The 16,834-nt window shown below is 43.7% G+C and overlaps 1 protein-coding gene across 1 annotated transcript in view; it reads left to right on the forward strand.

Moving 5' to 3' along the window:
- ago2 (argonaute RISC catalytic component 2) overlaps positions 1–16,834 on the forward strand; it is a 51,021-nt gene that overhangs the window by 15,180 nt on the left and 19,007 nt on the right. Inside the window, exons 7-12 of the mRNA XM_084326934.1 lie at positions 4,178–4,312; positions 7,940–8,027; positions 10,222–10,369; positions 11,666–11,785; positions 14,055–14,177; positions 16,015–16,148. Coding sequence (XP_084183060.1) covers positions 4,178–4,312; positions 7,940–8,027; positions 10,222–10,369; positions 11,666–11,785; positions 14,055–14,177; positions 16,015–16,148 — 748 coding nt within the window. The remainder of the gene's footprint in view (positions 1–4,177; positions 4,313–7,939; positions 8,028–10,221; positions 10,370–11,665; positions 11,786–14,054; positions 14,178–16,014; positions 16,149–16,834) is intronic.

Here is a 16,834-nt window from a genome sequence, read left to right on the forward strand (position 1 = left end):
TTGTTACCGACTGTAGTGGAGAACGGGTCTCGTTGTTGTCACTGACTGTAGTGGAGAACGGGTCTCGTTGTTGTCACTGACTGTAGTGGAGAACGGGTCTCGTTGTTGTTACTGACTGTAGTGGAGAACGGGTCTCGTTGTTGACTGTAGTGGAGAACGGGTCTCGTTGTTACTGACTGTAGTGGAGAACGGGTCTCGTTGTCACTGACTGTAGTGGAGAACGGGTCTCGTTGTCACCGACTGTAGTGGAGAACGGGTCTCGTTGTTGTCACTGACTGTAGTGGAGAACGGGTCTCGTTGTTGTCACTGACTGTAGTGGAGAACGGGTCTCGTTGTTACTGACTGTAGTGGAGAACGGGTCTCGTTGTTACTGACTGTAGTGGAGAACGGGTCTCGTTGTTGTCACCGACTGTAGTGGAGAACGGGTCTCGTTGTCACTGACTGTAGTGGAGAACGGGTCTCGTTGTCACTGACTGTAGTGGAGAACGGGTCTCGTTGTTGTCACTGACTGTAGTGGAGAACGGGTCTCGTTGTTGTTACTGACTGTAGTGGAGAACGGGTCTCGTTGTTGTCACTGACTGTAGTGGAGAACGGGTCTCGTTGTCACTGACTGTAGTGGAGAACGGGTCTCGTTGTTACTGACTGTAGTGGAGAACGGGTCTCGTTGTTACTGACTGTAGTGGAGAACGGGTCTCGTTGTTGACTGTAGTGGAGAACGGGTCTCGTTGTTGTTACTGACTGTAGTGGAGAACGGGTCTCGTTGTTACTGACTGTAGTGGAGAACGGGTCTCGTTGTTACTGACTGTAGTGGAGAACGGGTCTCGTTGTTACTGACTGTAGTGGAGAACGGGTCTCGTTGTTACTGACTGTAGTGGAGAACGGGTCTCGTTGTTACTGACTGTAGTGGAGAACGGGTCTCGTTGTTACTGACTGTAGTGGAGAACGGGTCTCGTTGTTGACTGTAGTGGAGAACGGGTCTCGTTGTTACTGACTGTAGTGGAGAACGGGTCTCGTTGTTACCGACTGTAGTGGAGAACGGGTCTCGTTGTTACTGACTGTAGTGGAGAACGTGGAGAACGGGTCTCGTTGTTACTGACTGTAGTGGAGAACGGGTCTCGTTGTTGTCACCGACTGTAGTGGAGAACGGGTCTCGTTGTCACTGACTGTAGTGGAGAACGGGTCTCGTTGTCACTGACTGTAGTGGAGAACGGGTCTCGTTGTTGTCACTGACTGTAGTGGAGAACGGGTCTCGTTGTTGTTACTGACTGTAGTGGAGAACGGGTCTCGTTGTTGTCACTGACTGTAGTGGAGAACGGGTCTCGTTGTCACTGACTGTAGTGGAGAACGGGTCTCGTTGTTACTGACTGTAGTGGAGAACGGGTCTCGTTGTTACTGACTGTAGTGGAGAACGGGTCTCGTTGTTGACTGTAGTGGAGAACGGGTCTCGTTGTTGTTACTGACTGTAGTGGAGAACGGGTCTCGTTGTTACTGACTGTAGTGGAGAACGGGTCTCGTTGTTACTGACTGTAGTGGAGAACGGGTCTCGTTGTTACTGACTGTAGTGGAGAACGGGTCTCGTTGTTACTGACTGTAGTGGAGAACGGGTCTCGTTGTTGACTGTAGTGGAGAACGGGTCTCGTTGTTACTGACTGTAGTGGAGAACGGGTCTCGTTGTTACCGACTGTAGTGGAGAACGGGTCTCGTTGTTACTGACTGTAGTGGAGAACGGGTCTCGTTGTTACTGACTGTAGTGGAGAACGGGTCTCGTTGTTACTGACTGTAGTGGAGAACGGGTCTCGTTGTCACCGACTGTAGTGGAGAACGGGTCTCGTTGTTACTGACTGTAGTGGAGAACGGGTCTCGTTGTCACTGACTGTAGTGGAGAACGGGTCTCGTTGTTGTCACTGACTGTAGTGGAGAACGGGTCTCGTTGTTGTCACCGACTGTAGTGGAGAACGGGTCTCGTTGTTGTCACTGACTGTAGTGGAGAACGGGTCTCGTTGTTGTCACTGACTGTAGTGGAGAACGGGTCTCGTTGTTGCGACGGAAACGGAAGAATAGAATAGAATAGAAATACTGTAATCATCCCCGAGGGAAATTTGGCACTACAAACTCGCTCCCAGTAAACATTTAGGTAGACGGAACAAAGTCACGGATAAGAATAACAAAAGAAAATTGCCTAAGAATGAGATAATAATAATATTAATAAAGTACGGTCCAGGATTTACATTTTGTATGTTGTGTAGGGCTGTCCCCGACTAAGGATTTGGATAGTCGACTATGATTGGCCAAAATTTGCCGTTAGTAGACTATTAGTCGACAAAAAAAAAGAAAAAAGTATAATATTTTTGTTTTGTTTTATCATTCCATTTGGGCTGTGGGGGGTGCTTAATGTCTGAAGGAGTCGACTGAAGGCGTCTTGTCCTCTGTGAAAGCATGCAATTGGTCCACTGATGGATACATCTTGATATTTGTCTAGTATAGTGTGTTCATTAGATGGTGAAATCCTCTTTCAGTGCCTCTGTGCCTGTTTTCGTAGGCAGTTAGCCTCTGGTATGCGTGCCATTAGCGTTAGCCACGCTTCTAGGCCTCTTTTCTTTTGGAAAGAATGATAAAAAATTAAAAAAAAATTATAAATATATTTTTTATTTGATTTTTGTATTCGACTAAGAGGTTTGGCAGTCGACTACGGCTCCTTTCGACCAATTAGTCGACTAATGGGGGTCAGCCCTAGTAGTTATGTATATACATTCTAGTGTGAAGTCTACAGTAAGTGTAATATTGAACAATGTTGTTTTAAAAGTAAAGAGGGATGAATCTCCTGTGTGTTTCTCTTTTGGACTTTGGATCTCCACGGGGGATTTAATTCTTCGCATGTGGTGTGCGTTTAAAAAAAAAATTCATATAGGTTTCACTGTAATAGACGATGAGAATAAACCTTCATTTGTACGGCACTTTTCAAAACCAGGTTACCGAGTGAGTGGACCGTGGTTCACAGAGAACATAACAAACGAGAGCGTCTGTAGAACAGGACGTCACACACAGCCACTCTGCCTCGCGGCACAAACAGACCAGCCGAGCACGTGGGCACTCGCCGCCTGGCACACAGAGTCCGACTTCAGAGCGGGCGAAAGTGCACGGAGGAGGAAGGCACGTTTACATTGGAACAGCTATGTCCTATAGTCTATATGCGAAGTCAGTCCCCGTTTGAAGATTTTTGAAAGATTTCCAGTTCTATTGTCCATTTTGCATGTATAACCAGTTATTATATAATTAATTAGAATGTTAGAATTCATTTTAGAATGATGACGACCAGTGTGTCTGTACTCCTGAAAAAGTCTAGTAGTATGGTTTATTTGTATTGGGAGAGATACAGACGCATTAGCTGGTTGAACAACATCTATATGTGTGGTAATAATGCAGATAATGGGTCTCATTCTCCAACAGACTTACGACAAAAAGGCCTTTCTCTTAGGGCCATTTGAGACCTTTTCGGGCAAGACATGAATATAGACAATATATTATAATATAATATTAATTATATATGTTTTATTGGGACGGTTGGTGAATCCCAAAATTGGCCCCGAAAAGGTCTCAAATGGCCCTAAGAGAAAGCCCTTTTTGTCGTAAGTCCGTTGGAGAATGAGACCCATTGAGTGTATTTCTTGTGAAAATGCGCGTGGCGCACGCCTCGGAAGCGAAAACGATCGCTTCCACCCACGCGGTGGGCACAGCTCCGTCCGTTAACATGGGAGCGAAAGTGAAGCGCTGGTCGCCCGCCTGCCTTGGCTTGCGGCTGGTGTGCCGAGGCCCTCGCCCTCCTGCCTCAGTGCCTCGCCCTCCTGCCCTGCTCGGGGCGCAGGTCCAGAACACTGGGGTGCAGGAGCCTGACCCCCGCAGCCACGGCATCGTGTAACAGAAGGCCTCGCTGTGTGCTGTCGTATGTGCTGTTTTGATATGATGTCGTCGTGTGTACTGTCTGATGAGCACAGCAGTGCTGTGAGAAGGAAGTTCCCCGTGGTGGGACTATAAACGGTATCAGCGGGGTATTAAAGTATTACATTCATAATTCTCAACGAGGAGTGGGTTAGAACGAGTGGTAACCCGGGGATCATGAGAGGAGTGTGTGTGTGTTTCTGTGAATCACAGAGCTGTGTGTTCGTTGTGTGTGTTGCAGTGTCGGCCACTGCGTTCTACAAAGCCCAGCCCGTCATCGAGTTCATGTGCGAGGTGTTGGATTTCAAAAGCATTGAAGAACAACAGAAGCCCTTAACGGACTCCCAAAGAGTAAAGTTTACCAAGGAAATCAAAGGTAATCAAAAGCATTTGATGTGTTTCTCTGTTTGGTTACAATTCGCTGGCTTGTTTGTTTGTGAGGATCTTTTATTGCACGGTCGTTTGAAGATTTAACTGTCTTTATATGAACTCACGGTTTGTTTTGTTTGTTTAATTTGTTAATTTCTTTTAAGATGTGAAACATCTATTGATAGGTAGCTTGACACGCCAGACCCATGGAACGTACGCAAGCTAGCTCTCCACTGGGTCTCAAAGCAGCGCATAAACAAATGGCTCAAAGCAGCGCATAAACAAATGGCTTGCAGGCAAAAATGATTGTCAATAAAAATCAATTTGACTTAACCGTGGTGACGTGTCGGTGTCTTGTGTCTCTTGCCGCAATTAATTCCTGGCGCTGTGGTTACAGTAAAGTACAAGAAAAAGATGATTTTGCGCCCCGCCCCCCCTGCCCTCTGTACTAACAGCTGCAAGGCAACGCTTGCGCATGTCGGCTATTCTAAACGCCCCCCCCCCCCCCCCCCCCCGCTGACTGTGACGGTTGCCTTGGTGACACGCAGATAAATGGAGAAACGGTCTTTTTCTTGTACTTTTTTAATGTAATCACAGCACCAGGGATTCATAGCGGCATGAGAGACAAGACGCCAACACATCACTACGGTAAGCCACATCCACTTCACTCACCAGCCAGCCACGCTGTCTTGTTTGTTTCTCAATGCGCTGCTTTCAGACCCAACGGACCGCTAGCTTCATGCGTACTACATTCCATAGATGGGGGTCAGCAGCGGAGACCCAAAGGCACTGCACTTTTATTTTTAATTTTAGATTAGATTCAAATTGTCACCGTACAGCACGGGTACAGTACGACGTAGAGACGGTCGGCATCCAACCAACCAGAGTGCAAATGTAACGGCAAAGTGCAATATTCAATGTACAGGTGATTTTAAAACTGGATACCAAAATATATAAATGAGTAATGGTGCTAATCGGATGTATGTACAGTGTTATAGTATTATTATGTACAGTGATGCAGGTATAAAGACACTATGGTAGTAAGTCATACTAGCCAGCAGTATGACTAGTAAGAGTAGGCAAGCGATGTGTACAGATATAGTATCTTAATCTACAGATATGTAAAAATTAGGGATGCTCGATATTGGCTTTTTTACCTATACCGATATTGTCAAACTCTTAATTTCCGATACCGATATCAACCGATACCGATATATGCAGGGTTTCCCCCCCCAAAAAATGGAATAATTTCAGGTAATTAACATTACATATCTCTTGTTGTGGAATTAACACAACATTATGCATACTTTTGACAACAAATAAAATCAGAATTTGTTCTTACTTGCTTGCCTGGGTAAATAAAGGTTATAGAAATGTAATGTTTTTTTTTTTTTGAAAACCGATACCGATATTTTCCGATATCACATTTTAATGCCGATATCGGCCGATAATATCAGACATCCCTAGTAAAAATTATTATATGTAATGCAGACATGTGTTGACATATATATATATATATATATATATATATATATATATATATTAGTGCTGTCAGGCGATTAAAAAAATTAATCTAATTAATTACAGGATTTGTAATTAATTAATCTAATTAATCGCATTTTAATCGCATAACCATTTTATGCCTGATATTCTATATTCTATAATCATATTTCAAATTGCATGTGTCCGGATGGCAGAATTCAGTACTGTATCTACAAAACCTTCTGTTTAATCATCTTCCATCTATTAATTTGCTTAGATTTTTCAGGTCTGGTCAATTTGAGCATGGTGTTATTCACAGTCAAAGATAACAAAAAAAATATTGATATTCTCATTTGGTTCATTACAATTTACTCAAAATAAAATTTTCATTCAATCAATCACAGCGCAGATTGAGTGATTGAATGAAAATGTTATTAACAGATTGCAGAATGGGTACAATACAGTACGGCTCAATACACACAATTGTTAAGGGGATGCAGATCAGAGAAAGACTTTCGTCTTGTTTACATCAGGGTCCCCCATTTTCAATTCATAATGAATTGTAAGTAAGGGTGCAACTTGCACCGTGCAATCCATTCTTTGTGGATCTAGCCCACAGTATTTCTGACACTGGGAATACATTCCCTGAGATTCATAGATGTCCCTAGAATCAGATACCAAGAACATGCAAATGGGCCATATTAAAAAAAAATCTGTAAATGTGTATTCTACATTCTTATGGAATGAATGAGATACAAAAAAAAATTTTATAAAAAAAAAAAAATGTAATTAATTTTGAGTTAATTTTCATAACGCGATAATTTTCTGTGTAATTAATTAATTAATCTAATTAACGCGATAAACTGACAGCCCTAATATATATATATATATATATATATATATATATATATATACACACACTTATTATAAATATATATATATATATATATACAGCATTATTGTACATGTTCTATGGGTTATATGCAGTTGTATAAGTAGGTGTATAGAAAGAGCAGGAGAGAATGCTTTGCTGCTACGTTGTGTCCGAGAGTTCGCGGCTAACGGGACCTCTGTGTTGTGACGCCCTCCTCCCCCAGGGCCCTATTCCCCGTACCTGGTTCAACTAAGTCGATCAAGAGTCCCATTATCCAGATTCAATTAACCCGATGTTTGAATCCGGGATTTTCCTGTTCCTCGAACGCTGATTCAGTCTTGTTCATTCGAACCAGACTTGAGACTCAGGATAATTGCGCGCGGCCGCCTCAGCTGAAAAGACAGCAGGTGTCGATCGCAGAAATCCTGATTTTCTAACGGCATTGATTGATTGATTTAAAACTTTATTAACAGATTGCAGAATGGGTACAATGTAGTACGGCTCAATAGCCTCGCTGACAAGTTAAATGCATAATCTATAGGCTAATTTTAAGTCCCTCATTATCCCAATCAATCAGATTATATTTCTTTAAACGTGCCTGCTGGCAGTAGGCTTATGGAATGAATAATCAAATGAGATCTTGCTAGCGAAAATAATTAGTTCAACTCTTTCAGAATAAGGATACGGCTCTCTTGTCCATTGATGGATGTATGGTGGATGTTTTATTTGTCTGGCACTGTGGTGTGATGGTTGGTCCTTATGCCTCTCACACGGACGACCCGCGTTCGAATCCCCCCTTTTTCTATTTTTTCTTTTTGCAATGTAAATGCTTCAATTTGGTGCACTTTGAGAGCTATATAAAGAATGACATCCTCAATGCATGTAGATTTATAATATTTTAACTTAAAACTAGGCTACTTTTGCGTATAGTCATTAATATTATATTCCAAAAAAATTATATTGGAAACGCGGGGTTTCGAACTAGGGTCGTCCGCTTGACAGGAGTGAGCACTAGCCGTTGCACCACTGTGCCAGACGGGATATATCCATTGTGTATCCATCAATGGACAAGAGACCTGTGTTTCTAATATTTTTCTTTTGAATGAAGTTTTATCTCTTTATTCTCAAATGCATTAATGTGACGTCAACGGCTCATTCAATTGCTCAAATCCGTCAAACAGCACATCTCATCAGACACCCACGTGTCTGATGACGTCACCCACTGTGGACACTATCACTAACCTCTGACCTCTGTGTTGTGACGCCCTCCTCCCCCAGGTCTGAAGGTGGAGATCACCCACTGTGGACAGATGAAGAGGAAATACAGAGTGTGCAACGTGACCAGAAGACCAGCCAGCCACCAGACGTAAGGCCGCGCCCCTCTACTAGTTCCTTGTTTATAAGTTTGTAGTCATGTTTGTGGAGCCAGGTGTGTAGAGTGATGGGAGAGAAATGTGGGCGATGATGAGTCACACAATTAGTGTCCAGTGTCCACATCATATCATTCAAGTGCAGGGTTATGGTGCGTTTGTCTGTCTGGGTCTCTTAATATGTCATGATGTGCTCTGTCCTTGTGTCCATGACTGTATTGTGACCTGTATCCCTATCGTATGTTCTATGTGCTTTTGTTGTGTTTTTATTCTAATGTTATTTATCTTGATTTTATTCTGTTTTTTATTGCTAACCCTTTTTCACACAGGATTTTAGCCTGTACCTTCTGGCAGGGGCACTGCCAATGGAAATGAGCCTTTTGGCTAAAATTGGGTGCATTTACATTTGTAAAATGTTTTATTAATGTACACTGTCCCCCTTGATCAAATTAAGTAAACCTAACCTAACCTAGAGGCTCCGGAAAGTGCCGATTTATTTTTGCACATAAATCTCACCACGCATCAAAAAAAACGCTAAACCGTTTTGCACACATGAGTTATTGAGAGTAATTGAGTTTGAATATGGCCGCCGGTGATGTCGTCAGGGACAATGAATTATTGTGTTGTGCTAATTGCAGCTCAATTAAATGATATGGTAGCAGTTCCTATGAGACTATTTTTCCGTCTACATAATTTCCTGTTGCTGTAATTAACACAACGCAAGGATTCAATGTCTTCAATAACATTACTGGGGGCCATAGTCAAACTCATTTACTCTCAATAACTGTCAAACTAAAGGAATGTGTGTAAAACTGTTATTGGATATGTGTGGGATGCGTGTAAGATTATGTGCAAAATAAATCAACATGGTGAAGTGTCTCTTATGCCTACAAACAACATGACGTGTACCAGGCCAGTTAGGGTGCCTTGTGCATCTTGTGTATACTTTTACTCTTACTCATAGTATATATTCAGATTCAAATTTTTTATTGCCTATATTTATTGTAATGTATAATATAATCAATAGGGCGTACAGACCCTCATCTGCACCTTTTTGTAGCATTGCCTAGCGGTCCGTTGCGTTGTGGTCCGTTGCATAGTGCTGTGTAGTGTTGTGTAGTGCTGTGTAGTGCTGTGTAGCGTTGCGTAGTGCTGTGTAGCGTTGTGTAGTGCTGTGTAGCGTAGTGCTGTGTAGCGTAGCGTTCCGTAGTGCTGTGTAGCGTAGTGCTGTGTAGCGTAGCGTTCCGTAGTGCTGTGTAGCGTTCCGTAGTGCTGTGTAGCGTAGTGCTGTGTAGCGTAGCGTTCCGTAGTGCTGTGTAGCGTTGCGTAGTGCTGTGTAGCGTAGCGTTCCGTAGTGCTGTGTAGCGTAGCGTTCCGTAGTGCTGTGTAGCGTAGCGTTCCGTAGTGCTGTGTAGCGTAGCGTTCCGTAGTGCTGTGTAGCGTAGCGTTCCGTAGTGCTGTGTAGCGTAGCGTTCCGTAGTGCTGTGTAGCGTAGCGTTCCGTAGTGCTGTGTAGCGTAGCGTTCCGTAGTGCTGTGTAGCGTAGCGTTCCGTAGTGCTGTGTAGCGTAGCGTTCCATAGTGCTGTGTAGCGTTGCGTAGCATTCCGTTGCGTAGCGCTGTGTAGTGTTGCCCAGCTCTGTGTTGTGTTGTGTTGCATTGCGTAGCGTTGTGCAGCATTGCGTAGCGCTGTGTAGTGTTGCGTAGCGTTCCGTTGTGTAGCGTTGTGCAGCCGGGAACCAGCAACACTAACCCTGATTGTGTGTTTAACCCTCTGTGTTCTCTCTCTCAGGTTCCCCCTGACTGCGTGTTTAACCCTCTGTTCTCTGTGTTCTCTCTCTCAGGTTCCCCCTGACTGTGTGTTTAACCCTGTGTTCTCTCTCTCAGGTTCCCCCTGACTGTGTGTTTAACCCTCTGTTCTCTCTCTCAGGTTCCCCCTGACTGCGTGTTTAACCCTCTGTGTTCTCTCTCTCAGGTTCCCCCTGACTGTATGTTTAACCCTCTGTGTTCTCTCTCTCAGGTTCCCCCTGACTGTGTGTTTAACCCTCTGTTCTCTCTCTCAGGTTCCCCCTGACTGTATGTTTAACCCTGTGTTCTCTCTCTCAGGTTCCCCCTGACTGTATGTTTAACCCTGTGTTCTCTCTCTCAGGTTCCCCCTGACTGTATGTTTAACCCTGTGTTCTCTCTCTCAGGTTCCCCCTGCAGCAGGAGAATGGCCAGACGATTGAATGCACAGTAGCGCAGTACTTTAAAGACAAGTACAAGCTGGTCCTGCGGTACCCTCACCTGCCCTGCCTCCAGGTGGGGCAGGAGCAGAAGCACACCTACCTGCCCCTCGAGGTAAACCTTCACCTTCATTCCGGGTCCCTGATACGGGGCGACAGTGAGGTAGAGCATAGGTAGGTAGGGAGGTAGAGCAGTCGCCTGGCAATCCGGAGGTTCCCGGTTCGATTCCATCTCCTCCCGGGCAGCGTGTCGATGTGTCCTTGAGCAAGACACTTAACCCCTAACTGCTCCCGATGAGCAGGTCGGCACCTTGGTGTGTGAATGTGTGAGTGAGCGGGTGAATGTGAGGAACAAATTGTAAAGCGCCTTGGATAAAAGCTGCTATATAAATGCACCCATTTACCATTTAATACAAATCTGTGAAAAGTGTTGGAAAGTTAACAACTGTCAGAAGTCTCGAACATCTTGGGAATTGCATTTAGCCAAAGTCTGGGAAAAGTGTAAACGACAACAACAGTAAAAATATGGGTGTTCAGTCCTAGTTCACACATGTAGCTCCACGTTTGATGTCGTACCCTCTGGCATTTGTTGTTCTGGGGGAATAATCTTTTTTTGATCCACTTTTTCTCCCATTTTCTATATTTTCTCCCATCCCAATTTCGTATCATCCAATTCAACCCTCCCCTGTCACGAACGCTGTTTCTTGCCTCCCACAAGCCGGCTGCAATGTGGACTAAGTCATACATAGCACAAGTCCCCTCCGGTACTCGAGGTAACAGCAGTCGCATCTTTTCACCTGCGCGGCGCGATCTTTCAGCGTCAGGGGTCTGGGCTTTGGAGGGGCGCCGCCCCCATCGCTTCTTGATTCTACTGCGCAGGCGCACCAACCGACCTGTAGGAGTCGCTGTCCACAACGCCCGATCCCCACCCATCAGTTTCCCACCCCCTAATACGGCCAATGTGTATTAGTACGGACGACCAGCTAAACTGAAAGCAATGTGGAGCGCTGGGCTCGAACAGGCGAGCCCAGCGTCTCCAGTATTTGTGGTGAGCGCCTTGCCCACTGCACCACGTAGCCGCCTGGGGGAATAATCCTCAGGCAGGACGATACGGCCTTGTTGAAATTAATAATATACTTTTATTTGTATAGAACCTTTTATACCAGAAGTGCATCCCGGCGTGCTTCACAGCAGCAGAACAGAATGAAAATTAGCATAAAGACGTAGACGGAATAAAAGCAATGCAGAGAATAAGAAAAGGGTTAAAAGCAACGCAGGTATTGACAATACAAATATTGACTCCCACTTTCCTCCTGTGTAGGAAGTAGGAATAGTGTTCTATATTACATGGAGTGCCATTATTAAAGGTCTTCACCCAGGGCGTTAACGCTGTGTCCTCTCGTCTGTCCAGGTGTGTAACATAGTGGCCGGCCAGCGCTGCATCAAGAAGCTGACAGACAATCAGACCTCCACTATGATTCGTGCCACAGCCCGCTCTGCACCCGACCGTCAGGATGAGATCAGCAAACTGGTGAGTTCCTCTAAAGACGCCTCTCCCAGACTCTGCCCCAGGGCGTACAACCTCTCCCAGACTCTGCCCCAAACTGAAAACCATCCCAGACTCTGCCCCAAACTGAAAACCATCCCAGACTCTGCCCCAAACTGAAAACCATCCCAGACTCTGCCCCAGGGCGTACAACCTCTCCCAGACTCTACCCCAAACTGAAAACCATCCCAGACTCTACCTCAAACTGAAAACCATCCCAGACTCTACCTCAAACTGAAAACCATCCAAGACTCTGCCCCAAACTGAAAACCATCCCAGACTCTGCCCCAAACTGAAAACCATCCCAGACTCTGCCCCAAACTGAAAACCATCCCAGACTCTACCTCAAACTGAAAACCATCCCAGACTCTGCCCCAAACTGAAAACCATCCCAGACTCTGCCCCAAACTGAAAACCATCCCAGACTCTGCCCCAAACTGAAAACCATCCCAGACTCTGCCCCAAACTGAAAACCATCCAAGACTCTGCCCCAAACTGAAAACCATCCAAGACTCTGCCCCAAACTGAAAACCATCCCAGACTCTGCCCCAAACTGAAAACCATCCAAGACTCTGCCCCAAACTGAAAACCATCCAAGACTCTGCCCCAAACTGAAAACCATCCAAGACTCTGCCCCAGGGCTTACAACCTCTCCCAAGACTCTACCCCAAACTGAAAACCATCCCAGAACCTCCCAAAATCAACATCATTTATTGATCCTCATTGGGGGAAATCTGGGCATCATAGTAGCGTGTGGGAGGGGATGTACAGATATGGGCAGGGTAATGGAAGAAAGACATACAAATTTGATCCAAATATAAACGTGAGAGAATCGGCCTGATTCAATAGGGGGCATCGGTGATGTCCAGCCCCTCATTGACTTCCACTAGCACGTTTAGCATTCTGCTAATAAATAAATAAAACAACCCTAGTGCAAATACTTTTATAGTAGACTGGAAAGACTCCCAGCTTGCCTCAAATCAGATAGGCTTCTAAAAAAATATGGACTATCCCTTTTAACACTTTGATCGCCAGGGTTAAATTCATAATTTACCATCCTTCGCCAGCCCTATTTAACATGGAGAAGTTCCCCTTCTTTGCAGGGCTATAACTTTTTAAATTGTATTGCTAAATTGACATTACTATGGCCCATTCAACGTCCTATATCTATTGTTCAGGGTGTAGCAACGTTATACTTTTTCATTCACATATTCATACTAAAATACGGTCTAAAGTATAAGTATGTTTTTATCGTTTTCTGCAGCATTCTCCAGAACGTGATTTATAGCCCCAAATGCATTATATTGATGATGAAATACAGTTTGATAGGAATCTGCGCAAGATAAAAAATGTCAAATGGACGTGCTTCTAGAAGTTACTAAGTATGATCTGATGATGACCGGATGGGGGGGGGGTCGTTTATAATTCCGTGGCCAACGTTAGATGATTCATCTAGTGTGGGTGATATGATCATTAGAGCAGTTAGTATCGAAGACGTTAAAAAATAACGTTGAATGTTACCGTAGCTTCCTCGCGCTGTTGGGCGATGAGCGTGGAACAGAAATATTCCTATTATGGGATGTAGAAATATTCGATCCATTTCCAGGTTGTATAATAGTATATACGTCCAAATCATGTTGTTTATCGAGTTATTGGTAACTGATTGCTATCCGTTGTGATCAGCTCGAGTCCTGAGACTATTACAGAGTGATCGGACCGAATTGAAATGAGCACCAGCTTTCATTTCCTGTTTCCGCCCTGGGCGATCCACCGATCGGCCACCAGATGGCGCTCTTGAACCGTTGGAGAGTTGAGAGGGGATCAACAGTATATCTCAAGTGTCCGGGGGAGAAATATGATTTCGCTCACAGATTTTTGAAATATTGATATCAAAGACTTGGTACGGCGTCTTTGGCAGAATGAGCATGGCGAGGAAAGATAATAATACTAATAATAATGGATTGGATTTATATAGCGCTCTTCTCTGACTGACTGTTGCTGAAGATGTCGTACGGCGGTTTTGGCGACCATAGTGTTAAAAGCGCCGGTTAGGGGCAGGGGATCCTGCAGATCCCGATGGATCTGCAGAATGGAGGCTGTGATGAAACATTGTTTCTGAATTGACCCATCTCGCCCTCTTCTTCATCCTGTGATTGGAGGATCGAAAAGATGCTCCTACCTATTCTCCTTGATGTGATATTTAAATCCTAACTTCCTTTTGTCTCTTTGTCTGTTCTGTTGTTCTTTGTGTCAGATGAGAAGTGCCAACTTTAACACTGACCCGTATGTTCGTGAGTTCGGAGTGATGGTGAGAGACGAGATGACTGAAGTGAACGGCCGAGTCCTCCAGGCGCCTTCCATCCTCTACGGAGGCAGGGTAATGTCTCCAATGTATTTACTTTATCCTCTACAGGGTAATGTCTCCAATGTATTTACTTTATCCTCTACAGGGTAATGTCTCAACGTATTTACTTTATCCTCTACAGGGTAATGTCTCCAATGTATTTACTTTATCCTCTACAGGGTAATGTCTCCAATGTATTTACTTTATCCTCTACAGGGTAATGTCTCAACGTATTTACTTTATCCTCTACAGGGTAATGTCTCAATGTATTTACTTTATCCTCTACAGGGTAATGTCTCAACGTCTTTACTTTATCCTCTACAGGGTAATGTCTCAACGTCTTTACTTTATCCTCTACAGGGTAATGTCTCAACGTCTTTACTTTATCCTCTACAGGGTAATGTCTCAACGTCTTTACTTTATCCTCGGGTAATGTCTCAACGTATTTACTTTATCCTCTACAGGGTAATGTCTCCAACGTATTTACTTTATCCTCTGATAAAGTTATCTGAAATCTATTATCTGAAATGATAAAAAAAAAAAAAAAAAAAAAAAAAATCTAACCCTGACTAACCTTACTGTCATGCACTTGTCCTAATAAACTAACCTACACTGTAACACGCAACACTTGATGAACATTGTTACTCAGCTGATAGAGTTGTACCCTTCTTGCTGTCTTGTCGTACAGAACTTGTAAGTCGCTTTGGATAAAAGCGTCAGCTAAATGACTAAATGTAAATGTAAATGTAAATGTCTCCAACGTATTTACTTTATCCTCTACAGGGTAATGTCTCAACGTATTTACTTTATCCTCTACAGGGTAATGTCTCAACATATTTACTTTATCCTCTACAGGGTAATGTCTCCAACGTATTTACTTTATCCTCTACAGGGTAATGTCTCAACGTATTTACTTTATCCTCTACAGGGTAATGTCTCAACGTATTTACTTTATCCTCTACAGGGTAATGTCTCAACGTATTTACTTTATCCTCTACAGGGTAATGTCTCAACGTATTTACTTTATCCTCTACAGGGTAATGTCTCAACGTATTTACTTTATCCTCTACAGGGTAATGTCTCCAACGTATTTACTTTATCCTCTACAGGGTAATGTCTCCAACGTATTTACTTTATCCTCTACAGGGTAATGTCTCCAACGTATTTACTTTATCCTCTACGGAGGCAGGGTAATGTCTCAACGTCTTTACTTTATCCTCTACAGGGTAATGTCTCAACGTCTTTACTTTATCCTCTACAGGGTAATGTCTCAACGTCTTTACTTTATCCTCTACAGGGTAATGTCTCAACGTATTTACTTTATCCTCTACAGGGTAATGTCTCAACGTCTTTACTTTATCCTCTACAGGGTAATGTCTCCAACGTATTTACTTTATCCTCTACAGAGTAATGTCTCAACGTATTTACTTTATCCTCTACAGGGTAATGTCTCAATGTATTTACTTTATCCTCTACAGAGGCAGGGTAATGTTTCAACGTATTTACTTTATCCTCTACGGGGTAATGTCTCAACGTATTTACTTTATCCTCTACAGGGTAATGTCTCCAACGTATTTACTTTATCCTCTACAGGGTAATGTCTCCATGTAGACCCAGCAGTCTAATGTGCATCTGATCACATTATCTGCAACATATACTTTTATCGTCGGTCTCCGTCACATGGGTTGTGATGCAGGAGCATGCGTTCACTGAAAACTATGCTATAAACAACCGCATCAGAAACGCAAACAATCAAAGCAACGAGCACAACACACTGTTGTAACTCCACCGTTCAGGTTTGACCTTGCTGTGTGAAACATGGTTAATATACACATACATTAACTGTGCCGGTATTTCCTCTCGTTCACAGAACAAAGCAATAGCTACGCCGATCCAAGGGGTCTGGGACATGAGGAACAAGCAGTTCCACACCGGCATCGAGATCAAAGTGTGGGCCATTGCCTGCTTCGCCCCCCAGAGGCAGTGCACAGAACTGCTGCTCAAGTACGTGTTGTGACGTTACCGCCGTAGCATTGTGTTTGCTCAGAACAGGGTGAATCTGCAGAGTTGCTCAGAACAGGGTGAATCTGCAGAGTTACTCTGAACAGGGTGAATCTGCAGAGTTACTCTGAACAGGGTGAATCTGCAGAGTTACTCTGAACAGGGTGAATCTGCAGAGTTACTCTGAACAGGGTGAATCTGCAGAGTTACTCTGAACAGGGTGAATCTGCATTTCTCTATGATGCCCCTCTAGCTCATGGAATGAACTCCAACGGTCCTTAAAGCTGGAGATTCTCCCTTCCGTTGCAGAGTTTAACACCTTAATCTCTAACCTTTGTCAATCAAGTTGTACGTGTTTTAGTTGATTTGTTATCCTCGCTTTGCCTCGACTTGTTGTCTTATTGTTATATGCTGTGATTTTATGAATTATTTTGCTCACGTACACTCAACGTGAATGTAAATGAGGGAAACCTCAGTTGCCTTTTCGAGTTTAAAAAAAGGTTTGAAATTAAATGATATACCTAGGATACAGTATTTGAGACTTATGTCTGAAATGGGATTCAAATATTTTCAATAATTTGGAATTGTTCTTGATCTCAACGTTGCCTGTTGTTTTTAGTATACAAATGAAATCATTCAGAATTCCAAGTATTGCAAATTCGTTAAAGGCATGTCTGATCTACCCAAAC

The sequence above is a fragment of the Notolepis coatsorum genome, assembly GCF_963971535.1.
Source record: "Notolepis coatsorum genome assembly, chromosome: 13".
Lineage (NCBI taxonomy): Eukaryota > Metazoa > Chordata > Actinopteri > Aulopiformes > Paralepididae > Notolepis > Notolepis coatsorum.